This window comes from Bos javanicus, chromosome 3 (assembly GCF_032452875.1).
Source record: "Bos javanicus breed banteng chromosome 3, ARS-OSU_banteng_1.0, whole genome shotgun sequence".
NCBI lineage: Eukaryota > Metazoa > Chordata > Mammalia > Artiodactyla > Bovidae > Bos > Bos javanicus.
Window position 1 is genome coordinate 89,843,147 of NC_083870.1, and position 16,377 is coordinate 89,859,523.

General features: G+C 42.6%; 1 protein-coding gene across 2 annotated transcripts in view; it reads left to right on the forward strand.

The window, feature by feature from the left end:
* Positions 1-1,175: 1,175 nt before the first annotated feature.
* Positions 1,176-16,377, forward strand: part of PLPP3 (phospholipid phosphatase 3) — an 89,401-nt gene continuing 74,199 nt past the window's right edge. The window contains exon 1 of one of the 2 annotated variants that reach the window (XM_061411813.1): positions 1,176-1,925. In XM_061411813.1, coding sequence (XP_061267797.1) covers positions 1,787-1,925 — 139 coding nt within the window. In that variant the 5' untranslated portion in view covers positions 1,176-1,786. The remainder of the gene's footprint in view (positions 1,926-16,377) is intronic. The other variant, XM_061411812.1, reaches the window with a different exon arrangement.

Genomic DNA, 16,377 nt, shown 5'->3' on the forward strand with positions numbered 1-16,377 from the left:
AACATGATCAATATAATGTATAAAAAAGCTACAATATTTCTATTTCTGGATGTACAAAAAAAAGACATCTGGAAGGAATATCTATTTACGGTACTGTGTGCCCAGTTTTCCTATAGGCACTACAGAAGTTAAAAGGAAAGGCCCTTGCCTTGGAAATGTTTGTACTCTACCTGGAAGAAAAATTAAGAATTAAATACATTTTAAAATAAAATTAAAAATTAAATAAATTTAAAAGTAAAATTAAAAATAATTTAAAAGCATATAACAATCTCTAAGGCAAAGCATTAGATCACCCCCAAACTACCCCCCACCCCCGCATAGTGGTACAGGTAGGTTGGGGGCCAGTTGATCTAGTGGAGGGCTTGGAATTCCTTCACCCTGGAAACAGGAGTAAAAATCACAGTTAACACCTATACCTGGCACTGTTCTAGGCCCTGAGGTAGGTTAGCTATTTAAGTCTTCACAATTCCTCTGTTTTGGAGAAATACATTAACTCCAGTTGACATATCGGGAAATCGGAGTACAGAGCTGTGGCCAGGCCAGGATTTCAAACCACAGGTCCAGTTCCAGAGTCCTGCAGTTCTTTTCCTGTTCCTATCCTCGGAATCCTGGGCTTCCCTGCCTGCAATGCAGAAGATGCAGGAGACGAGGGTTTGATGCCTGGGTCAGGAAGATCCCTTTCAGGAGGAAACTGGCTACCCACTCCAGTATTCTTGCCTGGAAAATTCCATGGACCGAGGCGCCTGGCGGGCTCCAGTCCATGGGTCCATACAGTCACAAAGCGTCAGACACGACTGAGCACACACACACACACACACACCCCAGCTCAGATTTTACCCCAGTATCTGGTGCTGGGTGTTAAGATCTTAAAAACAATAAAAAACGATTTTTTTTCCTTTGAATATTTTTGGGATAATACGATTCAAATCAAAATAAAGACTTGAAAGCCCCAAACGTGTCACGGAGAAGAAACGCTTTTGAGCTGTACAGCCTAAACTTAAGCCTGACCCAAGGCCAGCAAGAAAATGTTTCTTTTTATACTTGTTTTCCCCCCTCCTTTTGTGACAGTTCAGTGTTTCTGAACGCTAGGGGCTCCCGGATTCTCTGGTTTGAGAGTAACTTTTCCTTTTAGGATTTTTTTTTTTTTTTTTTTTGGAAGGGGGTGGGGGAAAATGTGGCCTTAATTATCCTACGTCTTAGGCTGCTTAAGGAAGGGGCTGTGCTTTCAGAATCCCTTCTGAGCCAAGTAAGGAGGTCCCTCTCTTTCCCTCTCTCTTTTTTAAAAGGACCTCGTGCAATAAAAGTGCTGAAAACAAACCCTGGTGATCACAGCGGCAGCCGCGGCGGCAGCAGCAGCAGCAGAAAGAGGAGGAGGAGGAGGAAAGTTGGAGTCGCGGCAGCGCTCGGTGGTGGCTGGGCTCCGCTCAGCTCCGCTCCGCGCAGCTCCCATTCATTAAGCAACCAGGCGCGGAGGAAGGTGGCCGAGCGCCCGGGCTGCCCACTCGCTGGTTTGCGCACAGACACGCCAGCTCGCGTTGCAAGCAGCGCAGCGCTGCAGAACTTTCCCCTCGAGAAGTTGGCTCTTTTCACCCTGGACTTTCGAACGATTCAGGGTTGAGACAGGAAAAGCAGAGGAGCCCCAGGGGGAGCAGAAAGCACCACCGCCTGCCTTTGGAAGCGGGCAGCGGGGCCGCATTCTCCCGCCGCGCCCCGAGCAGCCTCGGCCGGGAGGCGACCCGGGCGTCTGGGTGTGTGGTTGCTGTCGCCTGGCGTCTTGACCAGCGCCATGCAAAACTACAAGTACGACAAGGCGATCGTCGCAGAGAGCAAGAACGGCGGCAGCCCGGCGCTCAACAACAACCCGAGGAAGGGAGGCAGCAAGCGGGTGCTGCTCATCTGCCTGGACCTCTTCTGCCTCTTCATGGGTGAGCCCGGCCCCACTGTCCCTCGGGCCCTCGGCGCCCGGCGCGCGTCCCAGCCCGACTCGGGCTGCGCACGGGGCGGCGTCTCCCGGCCGTGCCGCGCAGTCAGCCTCGGGGGCCCCTGCAGGCTTCTCGGGGAGCCTTCGCGCTGCTCTCGGCCCCGGGGTCCCCGCCCTCTCGGTTCCCGCCGCCTCCCCGGCCTGTAGAGAAGTGTTGGGAGCGCTGTAGGCTTTCGCGGGCCACTTGGACACCGAATCCTAAAAGCCGAGCTGCAGTTGGAAGCTCGGGTAGAATCCCACGAAAAGAGTGGGCTCGTCCCGTTAGGAAAGGGGAAGTCGATGGAACCGGGACCCGGAGCCGGCGTAGAGCTGGTTGGACATCCATCCAAGTAAGATGGATCTCCTGGAGCGCCGGGCTCCCGCCTGGAGAGCGCTACCTTCTCCCGGCCGAATGTAAACATTCAGCCCTTCCGCTGAGACTGCCCAGGCCTTTTCACTTGCTGCTCTCCTGCACGCCCCCCAGGGGTTGGGAGGGTGCTCTCGAGGGGCTTGATGCTTGGTGCCGACCCAGCAGTCACTTTTAAAGCGCCTACTGTGTACCAGGTGTTAGTTTTGACTGGCCCTCTCCGTGACTCGGTGCAGTACGAGCGAGGAGGTCCATTTCACCAGTGAGGAAACTGAGGGACTGGGAAAACTAGCCACCGTCCTGCATTGGGACCAGCATTAATTGTACTCCCGAAAAGTTGAGGCAGTAGCTTGCTTCTGTTTTCCAAATTGTTTGGAAGTCACAGCTAGAAGGAGTATAGGGCGTGGGGTGGGAGGGTCAGGAGGATTTATGAACTGCCCCCGGGGCGAGGGGTGGCTATTGACACGAATCTACAGGAGTTCCAAGGTTGAAGTCAGCTTAGATTTTTTTTTTTTAAGCGAATCATGGTGAAGTGGAAAGCGTGCAGGACTTGTCATCGGAACAGGGCCACTCTGCCACTTGCTGAGTGTGCCACCTAACTGCCTCTTTGGCCTCAGTTTCCTTATCAATTGAGTGAGTGGGTTGAACTAGTTGCTCTCTGAGGCCCCTTCCTGCATTAAGAACTCGGATTTGGTCCAGGGGCTGTTCTGCCAACTCTGCTAACTGAAGAAACATCTGTGTTCCCAATTTCATTCCCTTAAAATAGAGCTCCTGCACAGGAGGTTCAAGTCCCCTTTGAATTGGATTTGTGCACGCAGAGTGTGCAAACCAGAGACTTCTTGGGCTGAAGTCCCAGGTCCCTGTGTTCATGACTCTGTAGCAGGGTCCTTACTGAGGTCCATCTGACCTTGGCTTGACTGTCCATAGTGAATTTTCAGAGTCGAAGAAAGAAGAGACTCTCGGAGTTTAAATGGAAGAATGGCCTCTTTTAGGTACACGGAGACAGCTGAAGGTCAATTGTGCTCTGTGGAAGGGAAGAAAGGTGCCTGTAGTTCAGGTCGCAAATCCCATTCTCACCCCTTCATATAAATTCAACATTAAGATGTTATGTAAAGGAATTGTCACTGGGGGGCCCACCTTCCTGAAGGCAACCGACTTATGCACAGTGGGGAGATTAGTGCTTAAAGCCTCCTTGCCAAGCTATTGAATTTTTAAGAGATCCTCCCTGGTCCTGGGGGAGTACCAGGGACCCAGAAACACACTGAAGCTGTTTGCTGTAAACTTATCTGGGGCTTCCAGTCTTTACTGGTGCGGTTTGTTGGTGGAAGGGTGAACTCTTTCTAGACTGTCTGTTGCCATGTACCCTCCTATCTCCAACTTGGTGGTTAGGGAAGCAAAGCTCAGACAGTTTTGTTACCCTTCCTTCTGCTTTCCACTCGGATTTCAGAAGGCAATCCCAAGAGATGGTGTGTCTTATCAAAGGAAAAAGTGTGAAGGAATTTAAGACACACCTATCAGCTATAGTTTAGCCAGGGACACACAAATCCTAAGATACTGTTGTGCATTGAAGGTGTGAGTAAGGTGTACAGTTGTGCATTTCAGCTTTTCATCTGTCCCGAATCTCCCTATGTCCCTTCCAAAGCTAATATTCTATACCTAGCTGTTTATTAAGTTTATTTACTCTTGGCCTGTTCCAGCAAATGGTTTTGTTTACTGTAAAAAATGTTTATAAGATAATAGGATCTTTTATTTTACCGTAAGAATCACACAGCTCTGTTTTAAGGGTATATGCCTTGCCGTTAACATCATGTCAACCAAGTCATTTAAAAAGTGTCTCCCCTGTGCATAGATCAGACCACAATATCACTAATTTGATGCGTCTTGACCCCTTATAATAGGAAACACTGCAAGGTAAACATTTACTTGAGAAATTATGCAGGAGAACTCCCTTTGACTTCCAAAAGAAAATTATTAACACAACATGTGATTTTAATATTCCACACATCACAGTCCTAAAAAAATGTTTCTACTTGGTTCACTTTTTGCCTGGGACTGTCAGTCATGATTTAATTTTTATATAGTCTATTGATCATGTGGTCTGGATTACAAAGCCCTAATATATGACAAAAGACACAGTTTTCTGTTTATTCTCTCACAGGAATATACACCAAGATTCCTCTCCTTGTGTCTGGAAAAAAATAAGAGGCAATGTGCAATATACGTGTTGTTACCTTTTTGGAATGTAAAATTCTTGGTGAAACAATAGAAGTCCACTCGCCTTTGAGGATGAAAAGAATCTGGTGTCAGAGAATCACCTGTGGGAGTTTATATCTCAGAAAATAGCTATCTTTGCCAATCATTGCTTATAAAAATGGTTATGAATCTTTGCATAGTAGTTTTTCTGAAATTGATTTTGTTTTTCTTTTGGTTGCATAATATGGATGGCCTTCTGTTTTTTTTAATACAATGCTTTTGCTGTACCAGGTTACAAGAGAGCAGCAGAGACAATTCCCATGCAAGGAGGAAGGAGCATCTTTTCTATCTAAGCTCTATTAGACTCTTTGTCAAGTAAATTAGTTTATGTACTTTTCACTGCAACTGATGAAGAGACTATCTCCTTTTTATAGATGAGAAAACTGAGATTCACACAAGTCAATTTGAGTTGATCCCTAATCTTCAGCGGGCATGACTGGAGTCCATCCCCCTTCCCTCATCAGAAGAATCCTAAAACTCAGATTATTAGAAAAAGTTTAAAGCTCTGTTGGCAGAAAGCCAGGATTTCTCTGGTGATTCAGTTGGTAAAGAATCGGTCTGCAATGCAGGAGACTGGGGTTCAATCCCTGGGTTGGGAAGATCCCCTGGAGAAGAAAATGTCAACCCACTCCAGTATTCTTGAGTGGGAAATCTCATGGACAGAAGGAGCCTGGTGAGCTACAGTCTATGGGGTTGCAGAAAGCTGGACACACTGAGCAGCTAACACACACACACGCTGCCCCTCCACATTTTCCAGCTCATTATTAGCAATGAAACAGATGGATAAAGGTGGTTCAGCTCTTCTGGTCAATGATATGGTCTCATTGCCCTAAGGCATTGCTTTGATTTGGGGCGGTTCTAACACTGAGTAATTCCCAAATTTTGAGGGTGCTTTTTTACCCTATAAGATAGTGGTTCCAAAAAAAGCACAAAGAGCAGTGCATAACTGTAGTGCAAATGTGCAAATTTGGTAAATCTACGTGGAGCTTCTCTGCATCATCTCATCTCTTCCCCGTCTCTCTCCCCAGGTATTTACTGACTGCCTCCTCCCAGCCCGTGCATTTTGATAGGTGGGCAGAGTTAGCCGGTCTAGCTTTTTGTCAAGGGCTCTGTTCAAGGGCCTTCATCCTCTGAGGTCAGTGAGCCCATCTGTGAGATGGTGATCAGAGTAGCCACTCCATTACGTTGCCATGAGCATCAGAGGAAATATTGGATGTGAAAATTATTTGTCATCTCTCAATACTTGGGCAAATGCAAAGGATTTATAACCCAGACCCCTATATGAAGCTTTTGTGGCTGTGTTTATATGCTGTGTCTCAGAATCATAGGTAGATGAGACCATGAAACAAAAACTCAATAACAATATTATAGCAAAGACCACAAAGCATCCACGTCCAAAAGGAGAAGTTCACACTGGCCTAGCAGGTTGAAGACAGATGATTTTCATTCATTGTTGATCTAAATTTTAGCTGAGAAGGCAACCCCTAAAATTTAGCAGTATTTTGAGCCATCCCATCTTCACAGTATATTCTGATCATGCTTTAGAGAAGGTTTTTTGTTCAGAATTTTGAGCATTACTTTGCTAATGAGTGCAGTTATGCAGTAGTTTAAGACTGTTCCTCCTTTGACTTTGGATCCTAGAAGGTGGGGTAACTGAGTTTATGGTGGGGGTGGGAGATCTCTGAAGGAACAGGTGTGAAGACTGTTCCTCCTTTGACTTTGGATCCTAGAAGGTGGGGTAACTGAGTTTATGGTGGGGGTGGGAGATCTTTGAAAGAGCAGGTGTGAAGACTGTTCCTCCTTTGACTTTGGATCCTAGAAGGTGGGGTAATGAGTTTATGGTGGGGGTGGGAGATGTTTGAAGGAGCAGGTGCTCAGGCAGATTTGGTTTGAAAGGCTTGGCTCCTGTGCCATTCCTTACCAGGAAACACGGTTAGTGAGGCAAAGAGAAAGAAACTCAAATGGGTACAAATAGAGAATTTGGATAGTCAGCAACTATGCTAGTAACTTAGTGGTTCTAGAATGTTTTTGGACACTTCTTGATTTGCAGTTAAAAGGCTGAAACAAAATTCTAGAACTGGTTCAGTCTATGGGATAAATAAAATTATCATGTATTATTATTAAACTCTTCACTTTTAATAGTGAGAGGGAGGCAATGTGATGTAGTGAAGAGGATGGGGGACTTGGAGCCAGAAGTTCAGGTTCCAGGGTGGCCAGTGCCAGCAGCTAGTTGTGTGGTTGTGGCAAGTTAGTTTTTAATGGGTCTCAGTTTTTTCCAACAGTGAAATGACTGGTTGGGCGGGAAGATGTCTAGTGTCACAAGTTGCCTTGTGACTTTCCAGGACCGATTTCTAGTAGAGAGAAATGAAACTTGGATTTATGGAATGTCTACCTGGTACCTGATACTTGTGCTCTGCTTAGCTCTTGGTTGTATATTAGCCCAGGAAGTCACAAGAATAAGGACCTAGGAATAGGAGCTCTGGTCTTGTACTGCTGTGTCGCTGTGTGCCTTTGAGAACATTCCCTTGACTTCTGTGGGCCTGATTTCTTGATTATGATCACAAAGGAAAGGGATTAAATCATCTCTCAGACCCCTTCTAGCACTAATGATTTTATGAATCTGTGCTGATAGATAACTGGTGTAGAAACCCAGAAATTGTTTCTCATGGATTATTTATCAACAGTTGAATTTTTATGTTTTTGTATCACAGAAGTATTGCTGACAATTAGCTTGAATTGGGGTTCATTCTGGAGGGATAAAGAGCATTGTCTTTTCTTAGAGTTCATCCAATATGCTGAGAACCTGGCTAGATTTTTTCCTGGCCAGATGCGTCCTTTCACCTGCTTCCTAAAATTTATAGGAATTATAGGTGAAATAGGAAGCAAGCCCAACAGGTTTTCCCTTCTATTTTTTTTTTTTTAACTGTGCTATTAGAGTCACTAAGTATATGTTTTTAATAATGCAGTAGACTTTGATAACTTAATCTACCACATGAACCAAAGAATTTAGAAATAGATTTTCACTTAATAACTAGTGAACCTTCCAGCCAAGAAGCATCCTGCACTGATCGTAATGAGAAGGGAGCCTCCATTTCGTAGGTAAGCCCTGCTGACTCTTCCAGGACATTTGAAAACGTTTATTTCTTCATTGTCTGGATTGGCTAGTTTTTTTTTTTCCCCCCTCTTAGCTCTTTCATCCCTTTCTCTTGTACTTGATATATGCCATAGGGATATAGCTGCCTTTGTGGGAGACTGTTGAAGTCAGGGTCGGTGGCCTCTTCCACGTTTAGTGCTATTGATTTCCTGTCAATTTGACATTCTTTCTTTTCCACTTCCTGTGCAGTTGTTTGGGCTGGCAAGCCCTGCTGTGCATAGCATGATGTTAATAATGCCAACCCCCTGGGGCTACTTCCCAGTTTAAAAAGTTTTATTAATGGAGACTTGCTACCCTGAGTGTCAGTTTAACATGGTACACATTATTTGGGGAGTGATAACTTTCAGGATTCCTGCTGTATCAGTACTTTATAACCTCAGCTAATAAGAACACCTGTCTGGTGTGAAATACAGATTCTCAGGCTTCTTTCCAGAAGATTCAAATTCAGTATGCACTGGACCACGGCCTAGGATTCTGTGTTTCATAATAGCTTCTAGTGATTCTTATCAGGCTAAATTTGAGAATCACTGTGTTGTTTAATAGCTAGTGTCTTAATGGCGATTGAGAAAAAGCTATTGGTTTATAGAGAAGGATTAAATGTTCTGGCACTTCTTAAATTGTTAGGTTGTCTGTATTTTTTTTTTTTTTCTGTTTGTGGTCAGTACACCTGTCTTTTCCAATAAAAATGTTTAAGACACCTAGAGATGGCCATCCTAAGTGAAGTGAGTCAAAGACAAATAACATATGATATCTCTCATATGTGGAATCTAATTTAAAAAAATGATACAAATGAACTTGACAAAACAGAAACAGACCTGCAGATGTTGAAAACAAACTTATGGTTACCAAAGGGGGAACGTCCGGGCAGCAGAAGGCGGGGCAGATCAGGAGCGTGGGATGAGCCTATACATACACTATAATATGTAAGATAGATAACCAACAAGGACCTCTGTACAGCACAGGAAACTCTAGTCAGTGTTCTGTGATAACCTATATAAGAAAAGAATCTAAAAAATGAATATGTGTATGTGTATAGCTGAATCTCTTTGCTGTATACCTGAAAGTAGCACAATATTGCAAACAAACTAAACTCCAATAAAATTAAGAAAAAGATATTCAAGACTTTTAGAATTCTTTCAAAAGGAAAAATTACCACTGGGTGCTTGCCTGAAAGTCGCCTGTGATTTTTAGTGCAAGGACTTGGTGAATGTGAAAGTGTCCAACTCTATGCAACCCTATGGACTGTAGCCCACCAGGCTCCTCTGTCCATGGGATTCTCCAGCAAGAATACTGGAGTGGGTTGTCATTTCCTACTCCAGGGAATCTTCCCCATCCAGGGCTTGGTGGTGTCTCCTAGTTGCTGAGAATCTGGGATTTTTACTTAAACTGAGTTCTCTGTAGTATACTTATTGAAGGCCAAGTAACCACTTTGGATAAATGAAGTGTAAACTCTATAAATATTTTCTTTTGAGATATTGAAGTTTGTTGTGTGTGAGTAAAAAGTAAAATGAATGAATTAGATTTCTAAAGAGAGCCTTTAAAAAATCAAAGTTAGCTTGGCAGAGTACTGCAGGAACAGTACAAGCTTTGGATTCACCCAGAGCTGGGTTCAAATCCTGACAGAATGTCCTCTACACATGTGACTTGGGCAAAAACTGTTTAATCTTTCAAGCCTCAGTTTCCTCATCTGTAAAATATAAAAGCAAACCTCATGACACTCATGTATGGTACAGCGTAGATAATATCATAAATCTGAAACTACTTGGAAAAGTTTCAAAGCACTAAGTCATTATTGGGTAGTATGTGGCTATTATTATTCATAGTAATAACATTTTCCTTTCCTCCCCACTGTTCTTACTCCTCAATGGTTCTATGAAATCTTCTTTAATGTTTTGGTTGCAAAGTTGCCTGAAATATATCAGGGGAAACAATTGTGAAGAGAGTCTAAGAAAAAGCCAGACAGGGAATACAAATGTTTTCCATTAGCCAGAGGAGAGCAGTGGCAGTTTTGGGGAAAGTCAGTGTGTGGGAACCTCAAGAGCCTTTGGTGGTTACTTTCTTCTCCTCTGGAAGTGACATGGCCATATCACTTTAAGGGAAAGACAGATACACCTTAGGAAAGCTGGGAGGAAGTTTGGACAAAGGGCCTGTTTTAGGGTCAACTCTTTTATGTGTCTTTTGAAAGCCCAGGGGAAAAAATCTAACTAAAAAGAGCAGCCATGTTTGAAAATAATCGAAATGCTTGTCATCCAGGGCATTCTCCATGTCTCTTGAGGAAGGGAATAACTGTGATAGTGATTGTATTTATTGTATGCCAACCATGTGCTATAGATATTTGATCCGTTTAGAGAGGAGGAAACTGCAGTTCAGAGGGGTTAAGTAACTTGAACAAGAGCACCCAGCTAGTAGGAGTCACTAAATTTTCCAGAACTCTTGTCAGCTTACCTTGCTGCCCACTTTCCAACGCAGTTTATGCCATGAAGGCTCTCTCTTTCTATTCCATTCCATTTCATTTATGTCCATGTTATTGGGTCCACATATGTACAGATGTGTTCTGTAGGGCCAATATAGCTTCTATTTTATGTCTTAGTTCTTCGACTGGAAGGCCTGTGGGATCTTATCTCCCCAACCAAGGATTGAACCTGTACCCTCTGCAATGGGAGGCTAAGTCGTAATCACTGGACCACTAGGGAACTCCCAATACAGGACACAAATATGAGTCTTAATGCAAGGATCATATCGGGCAGTAAAGGGCACAGAGTTATATAGAGATAGCTGCGCAACAGCTTGGTGTGTGCTGACAAGCCTCTCTGGACATAAAGAAAATTCCATCGGAGCAATTTTTCAGTGCCTAGATTTGTGGACACTTTAGAATTTGAAAGTACCTTGAGGATTTCATTATCAGCAGTACTGAGATCATTTTTCTATCTCAGTCAGAAAAATAGGCCTCTTTGAACAGGGGACAGGTAGGAGATCTGAGGAGGAAGCACAGGCTTTGGAGACTGACAGGTGGGAGTTTGCTTGTGGTTATAAGCTGTACACCCTTGGGCACGTTGTGACTGTCTCCGAGGTCTCTGTTTCCTCACCTGTGAAATGGGATAGCATGCACTGTGGACCTGTGAGGTGATGCCTGGTATAGTGCATGGCGCTGGCACTCCCCAGCTGCTGTTGTCATTGTCACCACGTCCTAGTCAGTGCTCTTCACATAGGAAGACGTGGAGGCTAGGACTGGTTAGTAGTTGTCCAGTGACGAAGGAGCAGGGCCTAGAACCAGTGCCTTCTTACCATTTTGCTTTTCCGGTGTGTCCTTGTCAGTTTGAAACTTGATATCGTATATGAGGTAGTTCTCCAAAGAGCTCTGTTCTCATTTTTCTCTTGCCTGGGTCAATTAAAAGAGGAACAAGACAAACAGGTTTAACTTTTAATCCAAATCAGAGGATGATAGCTGAGTGAGGCTAGAGACACGTGGTGCAGATTTGATGGACTAGGCAGTTTTTTTTCATATATCGCTTTTCTTCAAACTGGCCCTTGTTCTAGAAACTGCTTATTACCAAAGATCACTGCTGACTGATTTGAACTTGAACAGGCACCGTCTTTTTCAAATGACCTGTCTCAGGAAAGGAGAAAGAGAAGCCCATGTTTTCAAAGTGTTTGCTTTTGACTGAGGAGGAAACTGAGTCTCAGATGAAGTAATCTCCTCAAGGCCATGCATGAGCTGGTGGTCCCCATATTCTAAAGAAGGCTAGGTCAGTTTGTCTGACATCCTGGTGAAACTATTCTTCCCTTAAGTCCAAGTTAGATTATAAATGATGATCTGCATTAAAATTCCCAAATTTAAAACAAACTGAACCAAACAACACACATAAGATCCAACTGGCGACTTATGAAAGGAACTTGATGATTTCTGTGTGCTTTTAAACTATACATTGCAATCAGAGTATTGGTGGGAAGTGTGTTTTTGAGGTTTGTCACAAATTAACAAAATGATATGCCTAGAGAGTTTTGCAGAGAAATGCAAATCAGTGTAAGCGCCTTGTCATAATAAGCAGTATGCTTTGGTTCCTGTTTATGTGTCTTTAAAGCACATAATACACATGATTATTGACATGAAGGAAGCTGTTCTCATTGATGGTTTCTTTATATCTGGCCTCCAAATTAGTTTGTGGCATCAATCTGTATAATTTCTAGAGAATCTATTTAATTTTTATGTTTATACCTTTCAAGTATGTCTTATCTTCTGCAGTTGTTTCCTGAGCATCCACTATGTGTAACCCCCCTCAGTCCCTTCTTCCCCTTGGTTTGGGTCGGGAGGTAGGGTTCCTTGCACTTCAAAAATTCCCAGATTGGAAATGGGTACAGACTTTTTAATAATTTCACACATTTAGTCCCACTGACTTGGGAGTGGTAAGGGAGGGGCTATAGCTGCATAAGGAAAAGCAATGAATTTGCCTGAGGGCATGGAGCTGGGTCTTGCTAGAGAAATAATAGCCCACATTATACAGAGTAGAGAAATAAATGGCAACCCACTCCAGTATTCTTGCCTGGAAATCCCATGGATGGAGGAGCCTGGTGGGCTATAGTCCATGGGGTTGCAGAATTGGACATAGCTGAGTGACTGAGTACATATAGAGTGGGAGAGAGTAGCAGGGGAAGCATCAGATGCTGAGACTTGGAAACAGGAACATGTTTGGGAAGGGTGAGTGGTTGCAGGATGGAATGTAAGTGGTGTATATTTGCATTAAGTTGGGGGGATAGAAGATGTTGGGGATGAGGCTGGAGAGATGATTAGGAGCCAGATTAAAAAGGAGAGTTATAAATGGCAGGCTGCTAAGGACTTGAACTTTATTTTGGAGGACCAGTGAATGAAGTTGTATTTTTGTTTTCATTTTTCTTTTTATTGTGGAATATTTTATATAGAAACCAGATTCAGTATGTACCTAGGATCTGGGTCATAGGGTAACTCCATGTTTAACTTTTTAAGGACCTGCCAAACTGCTTTTCCATAGCAGCTGCATCATTTTAGAAGTGTTGTAAGGTTAGTTAAAATGTGTAAGGAAAAAAAATTGCAAAAGTTTTACAGGCAACCTTTGGAATTAACATATTCATGAACAATTTTTTAGAGGAGGTAAATCTACTCTGATTTTTGTTTGAGATCTTTGGATTTGAGGAGAGGGAAACTGCAGGCAGAGGAGGGAGATCAATTGAGAGACAGATGAATCTGAGTTACTGGGGACAGAGAGGAGAAGGATGGGTGAAGAAGGAGATTAAAGGAAACTGGGGAGGGGTAAGGTAGAAGGGATGGGAGGATGGTGGTGGGGTTCCTGATCTGGTTGGGAGCCTCTGAACCATGGTAATGCCCCTCCCTCCACAGACATTTTAAATGCAGTGTTTGTAGAAGACTTATGAAGCCCCTATTATAATAGGATTAGTAAATACTTCTTTATATTCATAATCTTATTAAAAAGATGAGGCTATGAGTTTTATATATATATATATTTTTTATTTATTTATTTGCTCTGTAATCTTTAAATTTCTCAAATGCCCCTTAAAATAAATGGGCCATTAGAAATCCTCTTGGTTTAGGGAAACAGTTTTAAAAGTTTTACTGAGACCCAATTTATATACCATAACATTAATTCATTTAAAGTGTTCAATTCACTGGTTTTTAGTATATATTCACAGAGTTAAGAAACCATTACCGTAATAAATTTTAGAAATTTTTTTTTTTAATCACTGCAACAATAAACAAAACTGTACCTGTTAGCTGTCATTCAACATTTACCCTCCTCCTTCCCCATCCCATAGCAACTGCTGATCAACTTTCTATTTCTTTGCCTTTCACTCAGCATACTAGGAGAAGGCAATGGCACCCCACTCCAGTACTCTTGCCTGGAAAATCCCATGGTCGGAGGAGCCTGGTAGGCTGCAGTCCATGGGGTCGAGAAGAGTCGGACACGACTGAGTGACTTCACTTTCACTTTTCACTTTCATGCATTGGAGAAGGAAATGGTAACCCACTCCAGTGTTCTTGCCTGGAGAATCCCAGGGACGGGGGAGCCTGGTGGGCTGCCATCTATGGGGTTACACAGAGTTGGACACGACTGAAGTGACTTAGCAGCAGCAGCAGCAGCAGCAGCATGATATTTTCAAGGTTCATCCATATAGTAGCATGTATGTTCAGCTTGTATCAGTACTTCGTCTACTTTTATTGCCAAGTAATATTCCATTATATGGACATACTGCATTTGGTTTATACATCTATTGGTTGCTAGAGCATTGGGTTATTTACCCTTTTTGGGTCTTATGAATAGTGCTGTTATAAACATTCATATACAGATTTTTGTATAGACACAGAATTTCAATACTCATGGGTATATTTACCTGGGAATAGATATGCAGAATGATATGGTAACTCTATGTTTAACTTTCTGAGGAACTGCCAAACTATTTTCCATAGTGGCTGTACCATTTTATCAATAGAGGTGTCTTAAAATTAATTAAGATATATATGGGAAAAATGCAAACATTTTACTGAAGACTTTTGGAATTAACATATTTATGAAAACACTATAGTGTTGCTTTGTTTGTCAGAGAATTTTTCACAAAGAAAATTTTCAACCAGTTTAGCAGTGTCACTGGGTTTAAGACGAGTGAATGGAGAATAATAAAACTGCTTGAGGAATAGCTTGGTGGTCAGCTAGACCCACTCACCTGCTGAGTGACATACTTCCAGAAACTAGAGTGTGACAAGCAGATTCCTGCTTCAGTAAAATGAAAAGCAGCCTTGGATCTTCAGAGTACCCTGAAAACAGTTAAAAGTACAAATATTGAAATCTATATATTCCTTGGATTTGCTTTATGATATTTTTAAGACCATGAAATAGAACTGTAGGTCCTGATAAGACTGATTTCTTTTTTCCCATCCTTTCCCCACTGGAGATACAGCTGTATACGTGACTGCCTCTCAGAAACTAAAATTGCGGTCCGTCTTTTAGGTTTATGTGCTGGACACTGGGTGATATTAGAGTATAAGACACAAGGACAAATCTTTAGAAATTGGTTGGAACTGAAAATTACAGTACAGCTTAAGCTATAAGTTAATGAAAAATTAGACCACATACAATTCAAGAGGGTGAGGAAAAGACACTCAACCTTGAATATTAGGAACTTTAGATGATATTTCACTTATCTTTTCAATCACAGAATAATGTAGATGTCAATAACTGGTTTTGCAACTCAGAGAGGGTAAATGATTTGCCCAAGTTCACACAACTAATACGTGTTAGGTCTGGGGTTTGGACTCAGGCCTGACTAAATAATGACAGTTGCCAACATTTACCAAGTACAAGTATGTACCTCTCACTGGGCTATACAGGGCGCAGGCATTCTCTTATTTAATCCTCGCAATATGCCTATGAAGTCTTTATTACTATTATCTGTATTCACAGAATTGAGATTCAGAGATATTAGAAATAACTTAACAAAAGTTACGAGCAAGTGAGTTTGAGTTGGGGTCAGACCTGAGAAGTCCATCTCATGAGGCCATTCTTAAACAATAGGCTCTCCTGCTTTTGTTCTATTTCTGAAGCTCAAGTTTTCTGCACTGTTCCCTGCCAACTTTCACGTCAGTAACACATGAAGACTTGTCCAAAATGAATTAGTCTTGTGATCCTTACCGTGGGTTCTCTGGGCCCATCAAGGTCTACTAGGGCAATCACAGGGCATCTCGTGCGCTTTTCAGAACTTCAGAAATATCTAACATGTACTGTTCATTTTTCAATGATTAACTTGCCTAGGTTAACTGAGAGCATCGGCCTCTGCCCGGACTGGTCAAAGCGCCAGCTTTCTGTGCTTGTGATTTGAGTGTGGAATGACGCCTGGCAGATCACTCTGGTCTTGCCGGTTATTTCCACTCATTAGGAGATGTGATCGGCACTTCCCGTGCTTTGATTAACAGAAGCAAACAAATGACTTACATGTAGTTTACCTGGTAAATAAAGATGTCATAGAGAGTCATGGAAGAACGGCAAGGGATCTTTGGTGGTGAAAATGTTGAACATTCTAGAATGGACAGGCAGCTCTGTGGATAGTGGACAATGATTAAATGCCTAATGTCTTCTTTTGAAGCAGCCGTTTGTATTGCTAGCAATGGAAGGAACTTCTGGCAGGCTGAGATTTTAAAATATTTCCAAAGGTAGTCCTCCCTTAATCTGCTGTTTCCTTTTCCATGTTTTCAGTTACCCTTGCTCTGAAAATATTAAGTGGAAAATTCCAGAAATAACTCAAAAGTTTCAACTTGCACACAGTTTGAGTAGTGGGATCAAATCTCTCACCAGGACCCCCAGCTGTCAACATGGGCTGCTACTGACCTCCAGCCATCCGTGTTGCTATGTCTTGATGATCCACAATTACCCGATGCAGATGGTCCTGCTCCTGACGTAAGATCAGAAGGTCAATAGTAGCTTAATACTGTATCGAACTTTATCTTATCATGTAGGTATTGTATCATCTTACATCATTGCAAGAAAAAGGGTGGCTACAGTACAAGCAGATATTTTGAAAGAGAGAGACCACATTCACATAACTTTTATTGTAGTATATTATCATAATTGTTCTATTTTATTCTTTGTGATTGTTTTTAAT